General features: G+C 30.0%; 1 protein-coding gene across 1 annotated transcript in view; it reads left to right on the forward strand.

The window, feature by feature from the left end:
• Positions 1–23,725, forward strand: part of sls (sallimus) — a 145,248-nt gene that overhangs the window by 11,990 nt on the left and 109,533 nt on the right. Inside the window, exon 9 of the mRNA XM_088050807.1 lies at positions 21–428. Within this exon, the coding sequence (XP_087906933.1) occupies positions 21–428 (408 nt within the window). The remainder of the gene's footprint in view (positions 1–20; positions 429–23,725) is intronic.

The following is a 23,725-nucleotide window of genomic DNA, read 5'->3' on the forward strand; positions in this document are numbered from 1 at the left end:
TAAACTTCTTTCGTTTTCAGAAACCCTCAGATCTCAAATCCGACGACGAGTTCTTGACCGCCTCCGAATGCACCCTCCAGCACTCCAGATCGTCCTCTTACAACACGGCTTCGGAATGCGAGCACCGCTACTCCCCGTGGTGGGACTACGACAAGTCCATCAGCGAAGACGTGAGCAAGGAGAAGATGGTTCTGGCGGTGGGGCTCCCGGAGCTCCCGCCAGCGAGGTCTGTTCTGAAACCGTCCCCAGAGGCGCCTCCGGGGAAGATAGTCCACGAGGTCACCGAGACGACGCATATTAAAGTCCAGCACTCGCACACTTTGGGGGTGGCGTCGTTCGTGCTGACTTCGGAGACCGTGAGGGATAAAAAGGGGGAAGGCGCTGAGGTGGCGGCGGAAGTCGAAGGGTTCGAACGAAGAATGAAGGAGGTAAGTGGGTTTGAAGAAGAGTGGAGATTGTCGACGGCCAAACAGGCGATCAAAGGGTGTTTTTAATTAGTTTAAGAGTAATTAGAGGCGAAATTGTGTTTCTGTGATTACCCCAGTGCCACTGGTTATGATTTCATAATTAAGCTTGATTAACAAATAGAGCGCTAAGTAGCTCATTATAGCTGCAGAAAGTGTAATTACTTTACAAAATAATCTTTTTAACCCATGTCTGCCATAGAAAGCTAATAGATTATGCGCGTGCCGTATTTACATATGTTATATAATAAATAATTATATTACTAATGCGATAAAAATATTTTTGCCTGCCCTGTGTATGTATGATTACCTAACAACTAGAACAAGCAAAAATGTTTGGTCGCTTTTAGTGCAGTCATGTAAATAAAGAGGTGTTGATTTTTTTTATTTTATGATTTATTTTATTAATATATTTTTTTTCTCATTTGTGTTTGATTGATTCTGCATGCGCTTCTCTCCAACCCGATCTAATTTTACTCAAAACTAGCGACACGGGCCAAATTCATTTCGTGATAAATTTAAAACGCGACTTTATTCAAAGTGCCTGTGGGACGTCCCTGTATTTATAGAAAACAAAAAATACTGACGTTTCAACTGACCTTATCTTTTTTTTTCGTTTTTGGGTAAAGTGGAAATAGAACGTAAACAAACGTGACATAACTAAAACAGGTGCTTATAAAATTTATTAATATCAGAAGTTTGTTTGGAAATAGAATACAATAATTTAGGACCTTAAAATTGGGTTTGAACGAATTATGGGTAATAAATATACGAGTTTGTGCCAAAAGTTTTAAAAGCAGTGCTAAATTAAATGGGTCAGTTGTGTTGTAAATCAATTTTGACTCGCGAAAATAAAACGACGAAGAACGAAAATTATTGGCTGGTGGAGGATTTGTGGCGCTGCTGATGTAGGCAACCAAATGTGCGATCAATCATTTCGATTGCAGCATTGAGGACGGACAAATTCGCGAATTTTGAAATTAGAATTCGCAATGATGTAAATATTTTCGGGTTTTAAGATCGATGATAAACTTTTACGTGCGTAATAAATATTTAGATGCGCACATAACTCTTACTCTTCAAAGAAGATTTATTTTATTTTATTATTTTTATTTTAGTATTGCAAGGTAAGTTTCACGAATATTTTAATAATGACTGGATGAAGCAGATGGAAGAAAGATTTTTTAGTTGCTCTTCAAAATTAAAATTTCTAAAAAAATTGGTTCTGGCTCTAAAATTTTGGAATTTTGCACAGTAGATAAACAAGTGAAAAGTAATAAAACCTCAAAATTTCACAGTTTTAAGATGAAATCTGACAAAGTTGCGGAATTTAATTGAAAATGATGAAAGTTTTTGGTTCGTCTTCAAAATAAAACTTTCTAAAAATTTTTTTTGCTCTAAAATTTTGGAATTTAGTACAGTAAATAAACAACTCAAAAGTAGTAAAACTTTTAAATTTCGCAGTTTTAACATAAAATCTGACCAAGTTACGAAATTTAATTGAAAATGATGAAAACTTTTGGTTTCTCTTCAAAATAAAAAATTCTAAAAAATTTATTTTTTGCTGTAAAATTTTCTAATTTAGCACAGTAGATAAACAAGTCAAAAGTAATAAAACCTCCAAATTTCACAGTTTTAAGATGAAATCTGACAAAGTTACGGAAAAGTTTTTGGTTCGTCTTCAAAACAAAAATTTCTAAAAAATTTGTTTTTTGTTCTAAAATTCTGGAATTTAGCACAGTAGATAAACAACTCAAAAGTTGTAAAACCTACAAATTTCACAGTTTTAACGTGAAATCTGACGAAGTTACAAAATTTAATTGAAAATGATGAAAGTTTTTGGTTCGTCTTGAAGATAAAAATTTCTAAAAAATTTGTTTTTTGCTCTAAAATTTTGGAATTTAGTACAGTAGATAAACAACTCAAAAGTAGTAAAACTTTCGAATTTCACAGTTTTAACATGAAATCTGACAAAGTTACGAAATTTAATTGAAAATGATGAAAGTTTTTGGTTCGTCTTCAAAATAAAAATTTCTAGAAAAATTTATTTTTTGCTGTAAATTTTTTTAATTTAGCACAGTAGATAAACAAGTCAAAAGTAATAAAACCTTCAAATTTCACAGTTTTAAGAAGAAATCTGACAAAGTTACGGATTTAATTGAAAATGATGAGTATTTGGTTCGTCTTCAAAATAAAAATTTCAAAAAAAATTGTTTTTTGCTCTAAAATTTTGGAATTTAGTACAGTAGATAAACAACTCAAAAGTAGTAAAACCTTCAAGTTTCACAGTTTTACCATGAAATCTGACAAAGTTACGAAATTTAATTGAAAATGATAAAAGTTTTTGGTTCGTCTTCAAAATAAAAATTTCTAAAAAAATTGTTTGTTGCTCTAAAATTTTGGAATTTAGTACAGTAGATAAACAACTCAAAAGTAGTAAAACCTTCAAGTTTCACAGTTTTAACATGAAATCTGACAAAGTTACGAAATTTAATTGAAAATGATGAAAGTTTTTGATTCGTCTTCAAAATAAAAATTTCTAAAAAAATTGTTTGTTGCTCTAAAATTTTGGAATTTAGTACAGTAGATAAACAACTCAAAAGTAGTAAAACCTTTAAGTTTCACAGTTTTAACATGAAATCTGACAATGTTACGAAATTTAATTGAAAATGATGAAAGTTTTTGGTTCGTCTTCAAAATAAAAATTTCTAAAAAAATTGTTTGTTGCTCTAAAATTTTGGAATTTAGTACAGTAGATAAACAACTCAAAAGTAGTAAAACCTTCAAGTTTCACAGTTTTAACATGAAATCTGACAAAGTTACGAAATTTAATTGAAAATGATGAAAGTTTTTGGTTCGTCTTCAAAATAAAAATTTCTAAAAAAATTGTTTGTTGCTCTAAAATTTTGGAATTTAGTACAGTAGATAAACAACTCAAAAGTAGTAAAACCTTCAAGTTTCACAGTTTTAACATGAAATCTGACAAAGTTACGAAATTTAATTGAAAATGATGAAAGTTTTTGGTTCGTCTTCAAAATAAAAATTTCTAAAAAAATTGTTTGTTGCTCTAAAATTTTGGAATTTAGTACAGTAGATAAACAACTCAAAAGTAGTAAAACCTTCAAGTTTCACAGTTTTACCATGAAATCTGACAAAGTTACGAAATTTAATTGAAAATGATGAAAGTTTTTGGTTCGTCTTCAAAATAAAAATTTCTAAAAAAATTTATTTTTTGCTGTAAAATTTTTTAATTTAGCACAGTAGATAAACAAGTCAAAAGTAATAAAACCTTCAAATTTCACAGTTTTAAGAAGAAATCTGACAAAGTTACGGAATTTAATTGAAAATGATGAGTATTTGGTTCGTCTTCAAAATAAAAATTTCAAAAAAAATTGTTTTTTGCTCTAAAATTTTAGAATTTAGTACAGTAGATAAACAACTCAAAAGTAGTAAAACCTTCAAGTTTCACAGTTTTAACATGAAATCTGACAAAGTTACGAAATTTAATTGAAAATGATGAAAGTTTTTGGTTCGTCTTCAAAATAAAAATTTCTAAAAAAATTGTTTGTTGCTCTAAAATTTTGGAATTTAGTACAGTAGATAAACGACTCAAAAGTAGTAAAACCTTCAAGTTTCACAGTTTTAACATGAAATCTGACAAAGTTACGAAATTTAATTGAAAATGATGAAAGTTTTTGGTTCGTCTTCAAAATAAAAATTTCTAAAAAAATTTATTTTTTGCTGTAAAATTTTTTAATTTAGCACAGTAGATAAACAAGTCAAAAGTAATAAAACCTTCAAATTTCACAGTTTTAAGAAGAAATCTGACAAAGTTACGGAATTTAATTGAAAATAATGAGTATTTGGTTCGTCTTCAAAATAAAAATTTCAAAAAAAATTGTTTGTAGCTCTAAAATTTTGGAAATTAGTACAGTAGATAAACAACTCAAAAGTAGTAAAACCTTTAAGTTTCACAGTTTTAACATGAAATCTGACAAAGGTACGAAATTTAATTTAAAATGATGAAAACTTTTGGTTCCTCTTCAAAATAAAAAATTCTAAAAAAAATATTTTTTGCTGTAAAATTTTCTAATTTAGCACAGTAGATAAACAAGTCAAAAGTAATAAAACCTCCAAATTTCACAGTTTTAAGATAAAATCTGACAAAGTTGCGGAATTTAATTGAAAATGATGAAAGTTTTTGGTCCGTCTTCAAAATAAAAATTTCTAAAAAATTTGTTTTTTGTTCTAAAATTTTGGAATTTAGTACAGTAAATAAACAACTCAACAGTAGTAAAACCTTCAAATTTCACAGTTTTAACATGAAATCTAACAAAGTTACGAAATTTAATTGAAAATGATGAAAACTTTTGGTTCGTCTTCAAAATAAAAATTTCTAAAAAAATTGTTTGTTGCTCTAAAATTTTGGAATTTAGTACAGTAGATAAACAAGTCAAAAGTAATAAAACCTCCAAATTTCACAGTTTTAAGATGAAATCTGACAAAGTTGCGGAATTTAATTGAAAATGATGAAAGTTTTTGGTTCGTCTTCAAAATAAAAATTTCTAAAAAATTTGTTTTTTGTTCTAAAATTTTGGAATTTAGTACAGTAAATAAACAACTCAACAGTAGTAAAACCTTCAAATTTCACAGTTTTAACATGAAATCTAACAAAGTTACGAAATTTAATTGAAAATGATGAAAACTTTTGGTTCGTCTTCAAAATAAAAAATTCTAAAAAAAATATTTTTTGCTGTAAAATTTTCTAATTTAGCACAGTAGATAAACAAGTCAAATGTAATATAACCTCCAAATTTCACAGTTTGAAGACGAAATCTGCCAAAGTTACAGAATTTAATTGAAAATGATGAAAGTTTTTGGTTCGTCTTCAAAATACAAATTTCTAAAAAAATTGTTTGTTGCTCTAAAATTTTGGAATTTAGTACAGTAGATAAACAAGTCAAAAGTAATAAAACCTCCAAATTTCACAGTTTTAAGATGAAATCTGACAAAGTTGCGGAATTTAATTGAAAATGATGAAAGTTTTTGGTTCGTCTTCAAAATAAAAATTTCTAAAAAATTTGTTTTTTGCTCTAAAATTTTGGAATTTAGTACAGTAAATAAACAACTCAACAGTAGTAAAACCTTCAAATTTCACAGTTTTAACATGAAATCTGGCAAAGTTACGAAATTTAATTGGAAGTGAAGACAATTTTTGGTTCGTCTTCAAAATAAAAATTTCCAAAAAAATTTGTTTTTTGTTCTAAAATTTTGGAATTTAGTACAGTCGATAAACAACTCAAAAGTAGTAAAACCTTCAAATTTCACAGTTTTAACATGAAATCTGACAAAGTTACGAAATTTAATTGAAAATGATGAAAGTTTTTGGTTCATCTTCAAAATAAAAATTTCTAAAAAATTATTTTTTGCTGTAAAATTTTCTAATTAAGCACAGTAGATAAACAAGTCAAAAGTAATAAAACCTCCAAATTTCACAGTTTGAAGACGAAATCTGACAAAGTTACAGAATTTAATTGAAAGTGATAAAAGTTTTTGGTTCGTCTTCAAAATAAAAATTTCTAAAAAATTTGTTTTTTGTTCTAAAATTTTGGAATTTAGTACAGTAGATAAACAACTCAAAAGTAGTAAAACCTTCAAATTTCACAGTTTTAACATGAAATCTGACAAAGTTACGAAATTTAATTGAAAATGATGAAAGTTTTTGGTTCGTCTTCAAAATAAAAAATTCTAAAAAAAATATTTTTTGCTGTAAAATTTTCTAATTTAGCACAGTAGATAAACAAGTCAAATGTAATATAACCTCCAAATTTCACAGTTTGAAGACGAAATCTGCCAAAGTTACAGAATTTAATTGAAAATGATGAAAGTTTTTGGTTCGTCTTCAAAATAAAAATTTCTAAAAAATTTGTTTTTTGCTCTAAAATTTTGGAATTTAGTACAGTAAATAAACAACTCAACAGTAGTAAAACCTTCAAATTTCACAGTTTTAACATGAAATCTGGCAAAGTTACGAAAAATTGGAAGTGAAGACAATTTTTGGTTCGTCTTCAAAATAAAAATTTCCAAAAAAATTTGTTTTTTGTTCTAAAATTTTGGAATTTAGTACAGTAGATAAACAACTCAAAAGTAGTAAAACCTTCAAATTTCACAGTTTTAACATGAAATCTGACAAAGTTACGAAATTTAATTGAAAATGATGAAAGTTTTTGGTTCGTCTTCAAAATAAAAAATTCTAAAAAAAATATTTTTTGCTGTAAAATTTTCTAATTTAGCACAGTAGATAAACAAGTCAAATGTAATATAACCTCCAAATTTCACAGTTTGAAGACGAAATCTGCCAAAGTTACAGAATTTAATTGAAAATGATGAAAGTTTTTGGTTCGTCTTCAAAATAAAAATTTCTAAAAAAATTGTTTGTTGCTCTAAAATTTTGGAATTTAGTACAGTAGATAAACAAGTCAAAAGTAATAAAACCTCCAAATTTCACAGTTTTAAGATGAAATCTGACAAAGTTGCGGAATTTAATTGAAAATGATGAAAGTTTTTGGTTCGTCTTCAAAATAAAAATTTCTAAAAAATTTGTTTTTTGCTCTAAAATTTTGGAATTTAGTACAGTAAATAAACAACTCAACAGTAGTAAAACCTTCAAATTTCACAGTTTTAACATGAAATCTGGCAAAGTTACGAAATTTAATTGGAAGTGAAGTCAATTTTTGGTTCGTCTTCAAAATAAAAATTTCCAAAAAAATTTGTTTTTTGTTCTAAAATTTTGGAATTTAGTACAGTAGATAAACAACTCAAAAGTAGTAAAACCTTCAAATTTCACAGTTTTAACATGAAATCTGACAAAGTTACGAAATTTAATTGAAAATGATGAAAGTTTTTGGTTCGTCTTCAAGATAAAAATTTCTAAAAAATTTGTTTGTTGCTCTAAAATTTTGGAATTTAGTACAGTAGATAAACAAGTCAAAAGTAATATAACCTTCAAATTTCACAGTTTTAAGAAGAAATCTAACAAAGTTACGGAATTTAATTGAAAATGATGAGTATTTGGTTCGTCTTCAAAATAAAAATTTCAAACAAATTTGTTTTTTGCTCTAAAATTTTGGAATTTAGTACAGTAGATAAACAACTCAAAAGTAGTAAAACCTTCAAGTTTCACAGTTTTACCATGAAATCTGACAAAGTTACGGAATTTAATTGAAAATGATGAGTATTTGGTTCGTCTTCAAAATAAAAATTTCAAAAAAATTTGTTTTTTGCTCTAAAATTTTGCAATTTAGTACAGTAGATAAACAACTCAAAAGTAGTAAAGCCTTCAAGTTTCACAGTTTTAACATGAAATCTGACAAAGTTACGAAATTTAATTGAAAATGATGAAAGTTTTTGGTTCGTTTTCAAAATAAAAATTTCTAAAAAAATTGTTTGTTGCTCTAAAATTTTGGAATTTAGTACAGTAAATAAACAACTCAACAGTAGTAAAACCTTCAAATTTCGCAGTTTTAACATGAAATCTGACAAAGTTACGAAATTTAATTGGAAGTGAAGACAATTTTTGGTTCGTCTTCAAAATAAAAATTTCCAAAAAATTAGTTTTCTGTTCTAAAATTTTAGAATTTAGTACAGTTTAGATAAACAACTCAAAAGTACTAAAATATCACATTTTTGGGATAAAATCTGCCAAAGTTACGGTATTTAATTGAAAGTGATGAAAATTTTTACTTTGTCTCCAAAATAAAAATTTCCAAAAAATTTCTTTTTGCTCTAAAATTTTGGAATTAAGTACACTAGATAAACAAATCGAAAGTAGTAAAACCTCCAAATTTCACAGTTTTCGGATTGAATCTGACAAAGTTACGAAATTTATTTGAAAACGATACATTTTTAGTTCGTCTTCAAAATAGAAATTTCTAAAAAATTTGCCTTTTGCTCTAAATTTTTGAACAGTAGATAAACAAGTCGAAAGTAATATAAAGTCCTAATTTCACAACGATATGGGCCATACTGTATATTTTTATGGGTTCCTTCAGAATAACATTTTGCAAATTCTTTCAAAATTCCTTAGAATATCCAAATTTTCGAGATTTTCTTCACATTCTTTGCGGTTGTCTGTAAGTTCTCCTTATTTTCGTACAAATTCTTATTTCATCCTTCTTACAATAACTCTTTTAAATGTACACTGAGTGGATTAAATTTCAGTCACGACAACACGCATGTAAAATCTGTTACAAGATAAAAAAGAAAAGATTAAACAAGACCTAATGTTAAAAGATGTAGACAGAACGTGATAGATGTATTTATATTTAGGACCCTGTAAACCGTCCATTGTAACATGTGTATAAAATAACACATTTCTGTTGCTACAAAACTACAACCAAATGTTTAGTCTCCAATCCTGAAAAAAAACGTATTAAAAAGTATGAAATTAAAGATATTTGATCCGAATTTTCCCAACGGGAAGCTAAGTACGGCGTAAATCAACACAAAAAGTCCATTAGACTGAAATCGGGCGAATAACTGGGCAGTGATTAGTGATTGTCACTGTAGCTGGTGAATCAGTGGTGCATTCTAATTGCAAATGCATGTAGAGCAAAAAGGACATCTGCTGCTAACATGCGAGTTTAGAATGCCATCGGCTTTAGGCCGTGATATATTAATTAGGTGGATTTCTTACTGAAACCACTAGAAAAGTTGTGTATTTTTGGCGGCCACTTGAACCCCAAATGCTCACACCAAATCGCTATAAATAGCCTCTCTGTGTACTTATCAAATCATTCCAATTATCTCTGACTAATGCCGCCCCGTTTTCCGCATTTCCTCCAAGTTCAATCCAGGTCATCATCTGCAAGCATCTCTTTATCACGTACGAAATCAGTATGCAACCAATTGTTGATCGCTTTGACCATTGTAGCCTCACACTCACACATGTTAAACAAACAGGCCAAACAGAAGGGAACAGACACGATGTGGTCATCGTAACGCTGCAGTTATGAAGCCGACCAACATTTTGGTTCAGTGTGTTTTCGCGGCTCCGTCGACGAGGTTCCCAGCGAACGAAAATAACACGCCATTAAATCGAACCGATTTGAGGCCCATTGACGCGAATTTGCGTGAGTGACATGTGTCTGTGATTATTACAAATGGATACCAAAGACGAAACGGCCACTTCTTCGGCGATGGCCAAAACCACCACCATCAGCACGATCGCCGTGCAGAGCGGGAAGACGAGGATCGTCATTGCCTTGCTGCATGTAGGTGCCAAAATTTTCGGACCAAAACTATTTTCGAGTTGCATTGAAATGACGAAGATTCGTTGTTAAGAGGTCATTTTTGCGGCGTTTTTCGGAGGAAATTCGCACTGGCACCGCGCCAGAGCAAGTATTTTTGTATTTATAACCCATTTTATAGGTATCGAATCCGTGTCTTCAAACTCGCTTTATTTGCTATAACTTTAATGAAGTTCCTCGCTTTTGAAGGCAATTTCGGTTTCATAACTGACTCACCTTGTACATCACCAAGTCGTGGATTTACGATCCCTGTAATTTAAACTGGTGATTTCGGCGATAATTATCTTAATTTGTTATCAAATTTATGGCTCGGTTATGTGGTGAATTTACATAGAACCTCTTGGAGTCGCCGGTTCTACTTGTTTGTTTTGACTTCTTTTATTTTTAAGTTTTCATCAAAATAATTTCTGATATTTATTATTCCAATCGCGTCATTTCGCGACTCGCTGCTCCATTTTATTAAAAACTGTTAAAACTTCCTACTGGATCTAAAGTGTAGGTTTGTAGTAACATCGGCGGCATTGTCACTTAATTGCTTGTTATAAATTGCCGACTTTTCTATTTATAGACTCTCCGTAGTGTAACGAGAAATTCGGAAAAAATTTCCATTAAAATCGAATCGATTAAATGGATTTTAGGTCATACTCCCAAAATTCAATGTTTATTTGTGTGTCTAAAAATAAAAAGCTAATGGTTTTATACCACATCAAACTAAACTTATTTCAGATTGTGTTTGTTCTCGGTTAGAATAAAGTGTAATCTATAAAATGGACGAAAATTGGTACGGAAATAAGCACACAAGAAGCGATGCACTAAAGATTTATAACCCTTTCTAGATCGTGTTTACAAACCTGCTGGTATAAAATGTCTGTATTTTTAAACTTTTACAATAAATTATTTTTGTGCAGCTGATGATGTTTTATGGGAGACTTAAAAATATTCTTCAAGGTTTCGGTAAACAGTGTGAGAAATTTGCAAAGAAAAGAAAAAAAAATTGTACAAAAGTCTCCAACAATTTTGGAATTTTTTTGGACGTGCCAACATCGTACAGATTTAAAAAAATTGTTACTCTGATGGTGTTAATGCTACAGAGACGAAACTTGGCAAGGTTACTACTTCCGATGTGTTTATTAATACTGGCAAACTTCTAGATCGAAAGAAACGAGTTGTAGAAAATTTTTAGTTAAATAAAAATTAAAATTAAAATAAAAATTTGTAAAAAAATTATTTCTTGTTCTAAATTGTTGGAATTTAACACAGTAGATAAACAAGTTAAAAGTAGTAAAACTTCCAAATTTCACAGTTTTAGGATGAAATCTGACAAATTTACGGAATTTAATTGGAAGTGAAGACAATTTTTGGTTCGTCTTCAAAATAAAAATTTCCAAAAAATTAGTTTTTTGTTCTAAAATTTTGGAATTTAGCACACTAGATAGACAAGTTAAAAGTAGTAAAACTCCCAAATTTCACAGTTTTAGGATGAAATCTGACAAATTTACGGAATTTAATTGGAAGTGAAGACAATTTTTGGTTCGTCTTCAAAATGAAAATTTCCAAAAAAATTTGTTTTTTGTTCTAAAATTTTGGAATTTAGCACAGTAGACAATCAAGTCAAAAAGAGTAAAACCTGCAAATTTCACAGTTTTGGAATTAAATCTGACAAAGTTAAGGACTTTAATTGAAAATGATAAAAAATTGTAGTTGTTAAAATGTTGTATTTTTAAACTTTTGCAATAAATTATTTTTATGCAGCTGATGTTTTGTGGGAGACTTAAACATATTTTTTAAGGTTTCGGTAAACATATTGACTACTGTGCAAAGAAAAGTAAAAAAAAATTCTTCAGCAATTTTGGAATTTTTTGGACGAGCCAAAATCGTGCAGATTAAAAAAATTGTATCTCTGATGGTGTTAATGCTACAAAGACGAAACTTGCCAAGGTGACTACTTCTGACATGTTTATTAATCCTGCCAAATCACAAACTTCTAGAGTGACGGGGACGAATTTTAGAAATTTTTATTTAAAGATTCTTCAGCAATTTTGGAATTTTTTGGACGAGCCAAAATCGTGCAGATTAAAAAAATTGTATCTCTGATGGTGTTAATGCTACAAAGACGAAACTTGCCAAGGTGACTACTTCTGACATGTTTATTAATCCTGCCAAATCACAAACTTCTAGAGTGACGGGGACGAATTTTAGAAATTTTTATTTAAAGATCCACCCTTTCTTCACAACAAAATGGAGGATGTGAAGGGAATTGGATTAAAACGCAAAAAAGATTGCGTTTATTGGCCCGCACTATCCTTATCAAAGTAGTTTTTGTGACAAAAAACGTACGCGAAGAACCACCTCGATCGCAACTTTTCATTGATTGGCTGGATTTCCAAAACTGTAAAAACTGAATCAATTCATTGGATGTTGATGACAAAAAACGCACAAAACTGAAGAAATTGAGCTATGTGGATTGTTGTGTTGCTTTTTCATTGTTTATTTGATTTTTTTTTATTGGCAATATTGAAAAATCTAAGTTTTTATTTCTAACGCAACTGCAACGTCAATTTGGTCGGTGCCAACTTTCAAGACCATTGATTTCTGGGATCACACCCAGGAATTGAGATTATTTCAATCGCTTCTAATTCTGTTTTTTGTTGACGTGTAGGAAAAATAATGACAGTTTTGAATTCTGCGTGACAAACTGCGTAAATTGCGTACCTACACATTTACGTAAATTGCGTACCTATACGGTTTACCCCACAAATAAGCTAAATATTAAAACTTGGTGAAGTTACTATTTTTGAACCGTGTATTAACTCTACCAAATTGCAAAATTGTAGAGCAAAAGACGCCGCTTTTAGTAATTTTTAGTTTTGAGACCCAGCAATAAGTTCCCACATCCTTCAATAAAATTCGTAATTTTGGTAATTTTAGTGCTACAGCTACGAAATTTGAGGAAGTTACTATTATTGAGACGTGTATTGACTCTACCAAATTGCAAAATCGTAGAGCAAAAGACACAAATTTTAGAAATTTTTAGTCTTGAGTCCAAGCAAAAAGTTCCCACATTCTACAATAAAATTTGTAATTTTGGTAATTTTAATGCTACAGCTACGAAATGTGAGGAAATTATTATTTTTGAGTTGTTAATTTACTGTACTAAATTGCAAAATTGTAGAGCAAAAAACACAGATTTTAGAAATTTTTAGTTTTGAGATCAAGCAAAAAGTTCCCTCTTCCTTCACTAAAATTTGTAATTTTGGTGATTTTAGTGCTGCAGCTACGAAATTTGAGGAAATTACTATTTTTGAGTTGTTAATTTACTGTACTAAATTGCAAAATTGTAGAGCAAAAAACACAGATTTTAGAAATTTTTGGTTTTGAGATCAAGCAAAAAGTTCCCTCTTCCTCCACTAAAATTTGTAATTTTGGTGATTTTAGTGCTACAGCTACGAAATTTGAGGAAATTATTATTTTTGAGTTGTTAATTTACTGTACTAAATTGCAAAATTGTAGAGCAAAAAACACAGATTTTAGAAATTTTTAGTTTTGAGATCAAGCAAAAAGTTCCCTCTTCCTTCACTAAAATTTGTAATTTTGGTGATTTTAGTGCTACAGCTACGAAATTTGAGGAAATTATTATTTTTGAGTTGTTAATTTACTGTACTAAATTGCAAAATTGTAGAGCAAAAAACACAGATTTTAGAAATTTTTAGTTTTGAGATCAAGCAAAAAGTTCCCTCTTCCTTCACTAAAATTTGTAATTTTGGTGATTTTAGTGCTACAGCTACGAAATTTGAGGAAATTATTATTTTTGAGTTGTTAATTTACTGTACTAAATTGCAAAATTGTAGAGCAAAAAACACAGATTTTAGAAATTTTTAGTTTTGAGATCAAGCAAAAAGTTCCCTCTTCCTTCACTAAAATTTGTAATTTTGGTGATTTTAGTGCTACAGCTACGAAATTTGAGGAAATTACTAGTTTTGAGTTGTTAATTTACTGTACTAAATTGCAAAATTGTAGAGCAAAAAACACAGATTTTAGAAATTTTTAGTTTTGAGATCAAGCAAAAAGTTCCCTCTTCCTTCACTAAAATTTGTAATTTTGGTGATTTTAGTGCTACAGCTACGAAATTTGAGGAAATTACTATTTTTGAGTTTTTAATTTACTGTACTAAATTGCAAAATTGTTGAGCAAAAAACACAGATTTTAGAAATTTTTAGTTTTGAGATCAAGCAAAAAGTTCCCTCTTCCTTCACTAAAATTTGTAATTTTGGTGATTTTAGTGCTACAGCTACGAAATTTGAGGAAATTACTATTTTTGAGTTTTTAATTTACTGTACTAAATTGCAAAATTGTTGAGCAAAAAACACAGATTTTAGAAATTTTTAGTTTTGAGATCAAGCAAAAAGTTCCCTCTTCCTTCACTAAAATTTGTAATTTTGGTGATTTTAGTGCTACAGCTACGAAATTTGAGGAAATTACTATTTTTGAGTTGTTAATTTACTGTACTAAATTGCAAAATTGTAAAGCAAAAAACACAGATTTTAGAAATTTTTAGTTTTGAGATCAAGCAAAAAGTTCCCTCTTCCTTCACTAAAATTTGTAATTTTGGTGATTTTAGTGCTACAGCTACGAAATTTGAGGAAATTACTATTTTTGAGTTGTTAATTTACTGTACTAAATTGCAAAATTGTAGAGCGAAAAACACAGATTTTAGAAATTTTTAGTTTTGAGATCAAGCAAAAAGTTCCCTCTTCCTTCACTAAAATTCGTAATTTTAGTAATTTTAGTGCCACAGCTACGAAATTTAGGGATGTTGCTATTTTTGAGTTGCATATTAACTCTACCAAATTGGAAAATTGTTGAGCAAAAGACACAGATTTTAGAAATTTTAATTTTTGAGACTAAGCAAAAAGTTCCCACTTTCTCCTTTAAAATTCGTAATTTTAGTAATTTTAGTGCTACAACTATGAAATTTAGGAAAATTACTACTTTTGAGTCGTATATTAACTCTACCAAATTGGAAAATTGTTGAGCAAAAGACACAGATTTTAGAAATTAGAATTTTTGAGACCAAGCAAAAAATTCCCTCAGCCGCCACTAAATTTCATAATTTTGGTAATTTTAGTACCACAACTATGAAATTTGGTTTTCAACGCCTGAATTTCCTTTCAATTCTCAAGTTACCACCATTTTTCCTCATCGCACTTCCTAAGCTATCATCCATCATCCCATTGTGAGTATCATTGTAATTTCTTTGACTTCATTACTTGATTAATGTTCCATTGAAAGATGCAAGTAGTCTGGATGCTTTGACCCATGAAACAACAACCGGCGATCTTTCCCTACCATGAACTTTATAAAAATGATAATTATACCCTCTTACAGACGAGCAACGCCATAAATGGAAATCGACCTTATTCGCTTTGTAAAATGCAAATTCAACACTGGCATGGTTTATTTAAAGGTGTTATTAATTTCAAACTAACACCATTAACAATGGATAAATATTTATCGTCATAGACAGAGATTATAACATTATTTTCTTCAAGGTTTCTTGTTTAATGACTCACGAACTTTTTTTATACTAAATAAGGAACAAGTTGTGACATAATCGACAACGCAACAGTCTATTTTTTCGCTTTTTATTAATTTGCTCCAATCAAATTCCTCTATCGATCGTAATTACTGTCGATTAAAAGCCTGCTGATGTCATACAATCAATAGGAAAGCAATTCCAAAATGGAAATTAATACTATTTTCATTATAGAAAAAAACTCGTCCAATCTTAATATCTATTAAAATCTTGGCACGCAAGTGCAGTTATGACCGACAGGACTTAAATATACAACCAAGCCTGTAAAAATAAGTTATACACAAACATAAAACAGAATTACACAGACAAGCACGTCATAAAAAAATAAGTATCATCATCCTAATAAGTTTCCTTCGAAATTAAAACCGACTCATCATAACCGCGATCAAAGTGATAAATTGATAATAGTCACTTTCAAATTCTTGATAAAGAGCGCGGTGATAAATAAAACTCTGACATTTTAATGTAACGTGCGTCGATTGTCTAAACCTAAACGTAAACTTGACTGGAATATAAATTAGCTTTCGTCCAACTATTTTCTAACATTGGTTTCATTTTTACCGGGGCTGGATTAATGACTAAAAGTCCATTAAATCACCTCTAATCTAATTAATTAGACCGCATGGGAAGCTCTTGGTCCATATATTACACGAACAATACCATGAGAGTGGATGAGTACAAATTGGGTTCTTCTCATCAATCATAGAGATATCAACGACTTTCATGAAGAATTATTTATTAAGGAGGGCATGGGCAGATTTGAAAAGGAAAGTGGAGGAAAATCTGTTGGTCTAATTAATTAGTTGTTTATTGCGAGTATTATTTTGTTGTTAATGTTGGCTAAACAGTCTTCATTGCTTTCTTATTTAACATCATGGTCAATGTCAGTGCTATTTTTATTTAGAACCGCATAAGAACCGACATTTATTTCTGATAAAATTGGCTTTCTTGACATTTATAAATTTATAAATTTCATCATCTGTCAATTCTGGCAATTTTATAGTTGGTGCACAAAAAGTACACAAGATGGCGCTGTATAAAAAATGTTTTAATATGACTTTAAAAATAGAAATATTGTCTTAATTGAGATAATAATTTAGGTAAATTCCATTTTGGTGATCAATCTTCATTATGGTAAAGTGATTTTAATTTATAAACGCATGTGAAGAGCAGACGATTTGGGCAATTTTTACCGCACGGCGTGTGTAAACGTCCAGGGCGCTTGTAAATCTAATGTGTCCGAAGATGTCAATTGAATGTTAATTTGACGTTTACAATTCATGAGGCCAAAATAGATATTTACAGTCGCGTATGGTAACTTACATTTTACAGCGCGAAATCAGTTTGCTTTAATGATTGAGCGCTGTAAAATGGTTAACGCACAAGAGTTGTATTAAACTTTTTGGCCGAAAAACTTGAATTTAAATGAATGGGTTTTTCAAAATTCATGAGAACTGTCACATCTGACATTTGTAAATTTCATCATCTGTCAATTCTGTCAATTTTGTAGTTGGTGCACAAAAAGTACACAAGATGGCGCTGTATAAAAAACGTTTTAATATTACTTTAAAAATAGAAATATTGTCTTAATTGAGATAATAATTTAGGTAGATTCCACTTTGGTGATCAATCTTCATTATGGTAAAGTGATTTTAATTTATAAACGCATCTGAAGAGCAGACGATTTGGGCAATTTTTACCGCACGGCGTGTGTAAACGTCCAGGGCGCTTGTAAATCTAGTGTTTCCGAAGATGTCAATTGAATGTTAATTTGACGTTTACAATTCATGAGGCCAAAATAGTTATTTACAGTCGCGTATGGTAACTTACATTTTACAGCGCGAAATCAGTTTGCTTTAATGATTGAGCGCTGTAAAATGGTTAACGCACAAGAGTTGTATTAAACCTTTTGGCCGAAAAACTTGAATTTAAATTAATGGGTTTTTCAAAATACATGAGAACTGTCACATCTGACATTTTTAAATTTCATCATCTGTCAATTCTGTCAATTTTGTAGTTGGTGCACAAAAAGTACACAAGATGGCGCTGTATAAAAAACGTTTTAATATTACTTTAAAAATAGAAATATTGTCTTAATTGAGATAACAATTTAGGTAGATTCCATTTTGGTGATCAATCTTCATTATGGTAAAGTGATTTTAATTTATAAACGCATCTGAAAAGCAGACGATTTGGGCAATTTTTACCGCACGGCGTGTGTAAACGTCCAGGGCGCTTGTAAATCTAGTGTGTCCGAAGATGGCAATTGAATGTTAATTTGACGTTTACAATTCATGAGGCCAAAATAGTTATTTACAGTCGCGTATGGTAACTTACATTTTACAGCGCGAAATCAGTTTGCTTTAATGATTGAGCGCTGTAAAATGGTTAACGCACAAGAGTGGTATTAAACTTTTTGGCCGAAAAACTTGAATTTAAATAAATGGGTTTTTCAAAATTCATGAGAACTGTCACATCTGACATTTGTAAATTTCATCATCTGTCAATTCTGGCAATTTTGTAGTTGGTGCACAAAAAGTACACAAGATGGCGCTGTATAAAAAACGTTTTAATATTACTTTAAAAATAGAAATATTGTCTTAATTGAGATAATAATTTAGGTAAATTCCATTTTGGTGATCAATCTTCATTATGGTAAAGTGATTTTAATTTATAAACGCATCTGAAAAGCAGACGATTTGGGCAATTTTTACCGCACGGCGTGTGTAAACGTCCAGGGCGCTTGTAAATCTAGTGTTTCCGAAGATGTCAATTGAATGTTAATTTGACGTTTACAATTCATGAGGCCAAAAAATAAATTTCATAACTACATATTTGATTTTGTCGAAAAAAAACCTTGACTAAAAGTAACAAAAAACTTGCGTTATTAGGGCTCATTTTAAGTAGAATTTCGCGCAGATTTCAAATCCGGGGTCAAAATCTACATGCGACAACTAATGATTGAATTATGGTCGACTAAAGTTTCGGATGTAAAATTCTCAAAACTAGAATTTTTTTTTTATTTTTTTGGTCGTACTTTCAAATTATTCCTTCGATTCCTTCAGATGTTTTATATTATATTGATCCTCGGCTCTTCGTTTCCTCTCAACTTTATAAGACTACCGCTGAAATACAGTAATTTAGCTATTATGGTCTCATCATAGTAGCAAATTGATTCTCATCGTTTCAAAAGCCAACGGTTATTGGAAAGGTGCAATTACCTCTTTAGTGTGTGAAATCCGAATTTTTGCTTAATTATAACCGTACAGATCTGATGTTAAAAACTGACCTCTAACATAAAAAGAATCAAAGAACAAGAATGTTAGAACAGTGTCAGAACGGCCACATTTTTCCTTTTATTATTCGAATAATTCAATAACAAACAACACGTAGTTGACATAGCAACCAAAACTAAACATGTGAGCATCAAAGAAACAAGTCGCCACAGCCAACTTATCCAACACCTGTGATCATACCTGTTGCCAATGTGGGTCAACCGACATTTACGCAATTTCTCTTGGCTCTCTTATTTTACAACAATTATCGTGTTCATAACAAATCACGTGACGCGTCGCGTACTTTTCTAAAAAGAAAATTCTAGTCACGTGACGTATTTGGCACCGTGACGCCCGTCGTATTTTTAGCCCAGGACTCTATTTTTAAGTTTGCTGTACATGGAGGTATTTTTCCGACGATTTATGCAAAGTAGAAATTGTTTGCTTTTTATGATATTGTATGAATGTCAGGTGTGGGTTTATACAGGCAGTATGCAGAAAATGCGAGGAAAATTATGCTTGCGTGGGCGAGCGACTTGGGAAATAAATGGAAATTTTGTTGCGTCAGGCAGTCCAGTTACCGATTTTTTTCTATTAGTAAATTGATCGCTTTACAAAAGTTTCAGAGTGTTTAGATTTTTGATCTGTTTCCAAAAAGTAGATAAATAGTCAATCGTTCATTTAAAAATAGAGCACTACGTGAAGATGTTTGCTCGATTTGCAAGCTTTTAGTCATTTAAATTATTTCGTTTGCATAATCATTTTACACCGCGACTTCATATCAATGGCAATGAAGGCGCTCATATTTAACCTAAACCTAAATGTCACTGAAAGTGGAACTGCAACATTTCAGAGACTAATTTCACGCAATGATTTGATTCAAGAAATTGAGAAACGGCAGCTGGAGAATCACTGATTGGTTTTAAATCGTCGGAGTTCGCTTATGGAAACTGCAATGAAAAGTTCGGCTTCTGATTTAGAATCAGAATCAAATTTACGTTAAAAAGACTTTTCTCTGCTCCAGTCCAAATTTCGTTCAAAATTTGTTTCTTACTCTAAAATTTTGGAATTCAGCACATTGGATTAAGAAGTCGAAAATAGTAAAACCTAAAAATTTCACAGTTTTAGGATAAAATCCGACAAAGTTACGGAATTTATTTGAAAATGATGAAAATTTTTAGTCCGTCTTCAAAATAAAAATTTCTAAAAAATTCGTTTCTTGCTCTAAAATTTTGTAATTCAGCACAGTGGATAAAGAAGTCAAGCGTATTAATATCCCTAAATTTTACAGTTTTCAGATTAAATCTGACATAGTTACGGAATTTAATTGAAAATGATGAACATTTTAGTTGGTCTTTAAAATGGAAATTTCTAAAAAATTCGTTTCTTGCTCTAAAATTTTGGAATTCAGCACAGTGGATAAAGAAGTCAAAAGTAGTAAAACGTTTAAATTTTACAGTTTTCAGATTAAATCTGACAAAGTTACGGAATTTAATTGAAAATGATGAAAAGTTTAGTTGGTCTTCAAAATAGAAATTCTAAAAAAATCGTTTCTTGTTCTAAAATTTTGGAATTCAGTACAGTGGATAAAGAAGTCAAAAGTAGTAAAAACTCCAAATTTCACAATTTTAAGATAAAATCCGACAAAGTTACGGAATCAAATTGAAAATGATGAAAATTTTAGTTGGTCTTCAAAATAGAAATTTCTAAAAAATTTGTTTCTTGCTCTAAAATTTTGGAATTCAGCACAGTGGATTAAGAAGTCGAAAATAGTAAAACCTCCAAATTTCACAGTTTTAGGATAAAATCCGACAAAGTTACGGAATTTATTTGAAAATGATGAAAATTTTTAGTCCGTCTTCAAAATAAAAACTTCTAAAAAATTCGTTTCTTGTTCTAAAATTTTGGAATTCAGCAGAGTGGATAAAGAAGTCAAAAGTAGTAAAACCTTTAAATTTTACAGTTTTCAGATTAAATCTGACAAAGTTACGAAATTTATTTGAAAATGATGAAAATTTTAGTTGGTCTTCAAAATTGAAATTTCTAAAAACATCGTTTCTTGCTCTAAAATTTTGGAACTCAGCACAGTGGATAAAGAAGTCAAACGTAGTAAAATCTCCAAATTTCACAGTTTTTGGAATAAATCTGACAAAGTTACGGAGTTTATTTGAAAATAATGAAAATTTTTAGACCGTCTTCAAAATAAAAATTTCTAAAAAATTCGTTTCTTGCTCTAAAATTTTGTAATTCAGCACAGTGGATAAAGAAGTCGAGCGTATTAATATCCCCAAATTTTACAGTTAAATTTTACAGATTTTACAGATTTTACAGATTAAATCTGACAAAGTTACGGAATTTAATTGAAAATGATGAAAAGTTTAGTTGGACTTCAAAATAGAAATTTCTAAAAAAATTCAGCGCAGTGGATAAAGAAGTCGAACGTAGTAAAATCTCCAAATTTCACAGTTTTTGGAATAAATCTGACAAAGTTACGGAGTTTATTTGAAAAGAATGAAAATTTTTAGTCCGTCTTCAAAATAAAAATTTCTAAAAAACTCGTTTCTTGCTCTAAAATTTTGGAACTCAGCACAGTGGATAAAGAAGTCAAAAGTAGTAAAATCTTCAAATTTTACAGTTTTCGGATTAAATCTGACAAAGTTACGGAATTAAATTGAAAATGATGAAAATTTTAGTTGGTCTTCAAAATAGAAATTTCTAAAAAATTCGTTTCTTGCTCTAAAATTTTGGAATTCAGCACAGTGGATAAAAAAGTCGAACGTAGTAAAATCTCCAAATTTCACAGTTTTTGGAATAAATCTGACAAAGTTACGGAGTTTATTTGAAAAGAATGAAAATTTTTAGTCCGTCTTCAAAATAAAAATTTCTAAAAAACTCGTTTCTTGCTCTAAAATTTTGGAACTCAGCACAGTGGATAAAGAAGTCAAAAGTAGTAAAATCTTCAAATTTTACAGTTTTCGGATTAAATCTGACAAAGTTACGGAATTAAATTGAAAATGATGAAAATTTTAGTTGGTCTTCAAAATAGAAATTTCTAAAAAATTCGTTTCTTGCTCTAAAATTTTGGAATTCAGCACAGTGGATAAAGAAGTCGAACGTAGTAAAATCTCCAAATTTCACTGTTTTTGGAATAAATCTGACAAAGTTACGGAGTTTATTTGAAAAGAATGAAAATTTTTAGTCCGTCTTCAAAATAAAAATTTCTAAAAAATTCGTTTCTTGCTCTAAAATTTTGGAACTCAGCACAGTGGATAAAGAAGTCAAAAGTAGTAAAACCTCCAAATTTCACAGTTTTAAGATAAAATCCGACAAAGTTACGGAATTAAATTGAAAATGATGAAAATTTTTAGTCCGCCTTCAAAATAAAAATTTCTAAAAAATTCGTTTCTTGCTCTAAAATTTTGGAACTCAGCACAGTGGATAAAGAAGTCAAAAGTAGTAAAACCTCCAAATTTCACAGTTTTAAGATAAAATCCGACAAAGTTACGGAATTAAATTAAAAATGATGAAAATTTTAGTTGGTCTTCAAAATAGAAATTTCTAAAAAATTCGTTTCTTGCTCTAAAAATTTGTAGTTCAGCACAGTGGATAAAGAAGTCGAGCGTATTAATATCTCCAAATTTTACAGTTTTCAGATTAAATCTGACAAAGTTACGGAATTTAATTGAAAATGATGAAAAGTTTAGTTGGACTTCAAAATAGAAATTTCTAAAAAAATTGTTTCTTGCTCTAAAATTTTGGAACTCAGCACAGTGGATGAAGAAAGTAGTAAAACCTTCAAATTTTACAGTTTTCGGGTTAAATCTGACAAAGTTACGGAATTTATTTGAAAATGATGAAAATTTTAGTCGGTCTTCAAAACAGAAATTTCTAAAAAAAATCGTTTCTTCCTCTAAAATTTTGGAACTCAGCACAGTGGATAAAGAAGTCAAAAGTAGTAAAACCTCCAAATTTCACAGTTTTAAGATAAAATCCGACAAAGTTACGGAATTAAATTGAAAATGTTGAAAATTTTTAGTCCGTCTTCAAAATAGAAATTTCTAAAAAATTCGTTTCTTGCTCTAAAATTTTGGAATTCAGCACAGTGGATAAAGAAGTCAAAAGTAGTAAAACCTCCAAATTTTAGAGTTTTCGGATTAAATCTGACAAAGTTACGGAACTAAATTGAAAATGATGAAAATTTTTAGTCCGTCTTCAAAATAAAAATTTCTAAAAAATTTGTTTCTTGCTCTAAAATTTTGGAATTCAGCACAGTGGATAAAGAAGCCAGAAGTAGTAAAACCTCCAAATTTTACAGTTTTCGGATTAAATCTGACAAAGTTACGGAATTTAACATATTTTTATTAGATCCTCTAGATTAAAATAACAGATTAAAGATTACACGCTATATATTTTCTTATTCTCCATAAATTGTCCAAATTTATTTACTCACCTGATAGAGCAAAACAAACTTCGGATTTAGAATCAAGAGGAAATTCTACTTTAGAAATGACTTTCACACTCCTGCAGTCCAAACTTCGTCAAAAATTTCTTGACCAAAGTAAATTATCAATTAATCTCATGCTAATGAAATTCCAGCTACTTTTAATTTAGAACGTGTTGAACTGGAAACCTAATTAGCACTGAAAACACGAAAGCTCACAAAAAAGTGCTCGAAAATTTGTGATTGAAAATCGTAGGTAGATAATAACAGTCCCAAATTTATGTCTGTTAAATCGAGAACAAGTCATTAAGAATATTAAGTCTTATCTGTAATCTATCGTGTTCATATTCAAACCTTATCAACACTAAACTAGATCTAAAAGAGTTTCAACTTCCTACGAATTTCTTAGTTTTCGACATTTCCTTCTATGTTGTAAGAGGATCAATTTCACCTGTTATACAGACGTAAACGTTCTTGCAATTACCACAAAGACTGTTATTTTGGAGGAGGTAATGACTGTAACATTGCTACCAGTTGCTTATTGTTTCTACTGTAGCTGGAGGCAAATTACCAACGACATTACTGTTTGAAGTTAAAAAATTTGAAAGTCCTCATTGTTATAATGTAATAATAATAAAAGTGAA

Source organism: Gnatocerus cornutus, chromosome 2 (genome assembly GCF_029298725.1).
Source record: "Gnatocerus cornutus isolate USDA-ARS CGAHR chromosome 2, icGnaCorn1.1, whole genome shotgun sequence".
Classification (NCBI taxonomy): domain Eukaryota; kingdom Metazoa; phylum Arthropoda; class Insecta; order Coleoptera; family Tenebrionidae; genus Gnatocerus; species Gnatocerus cornutus.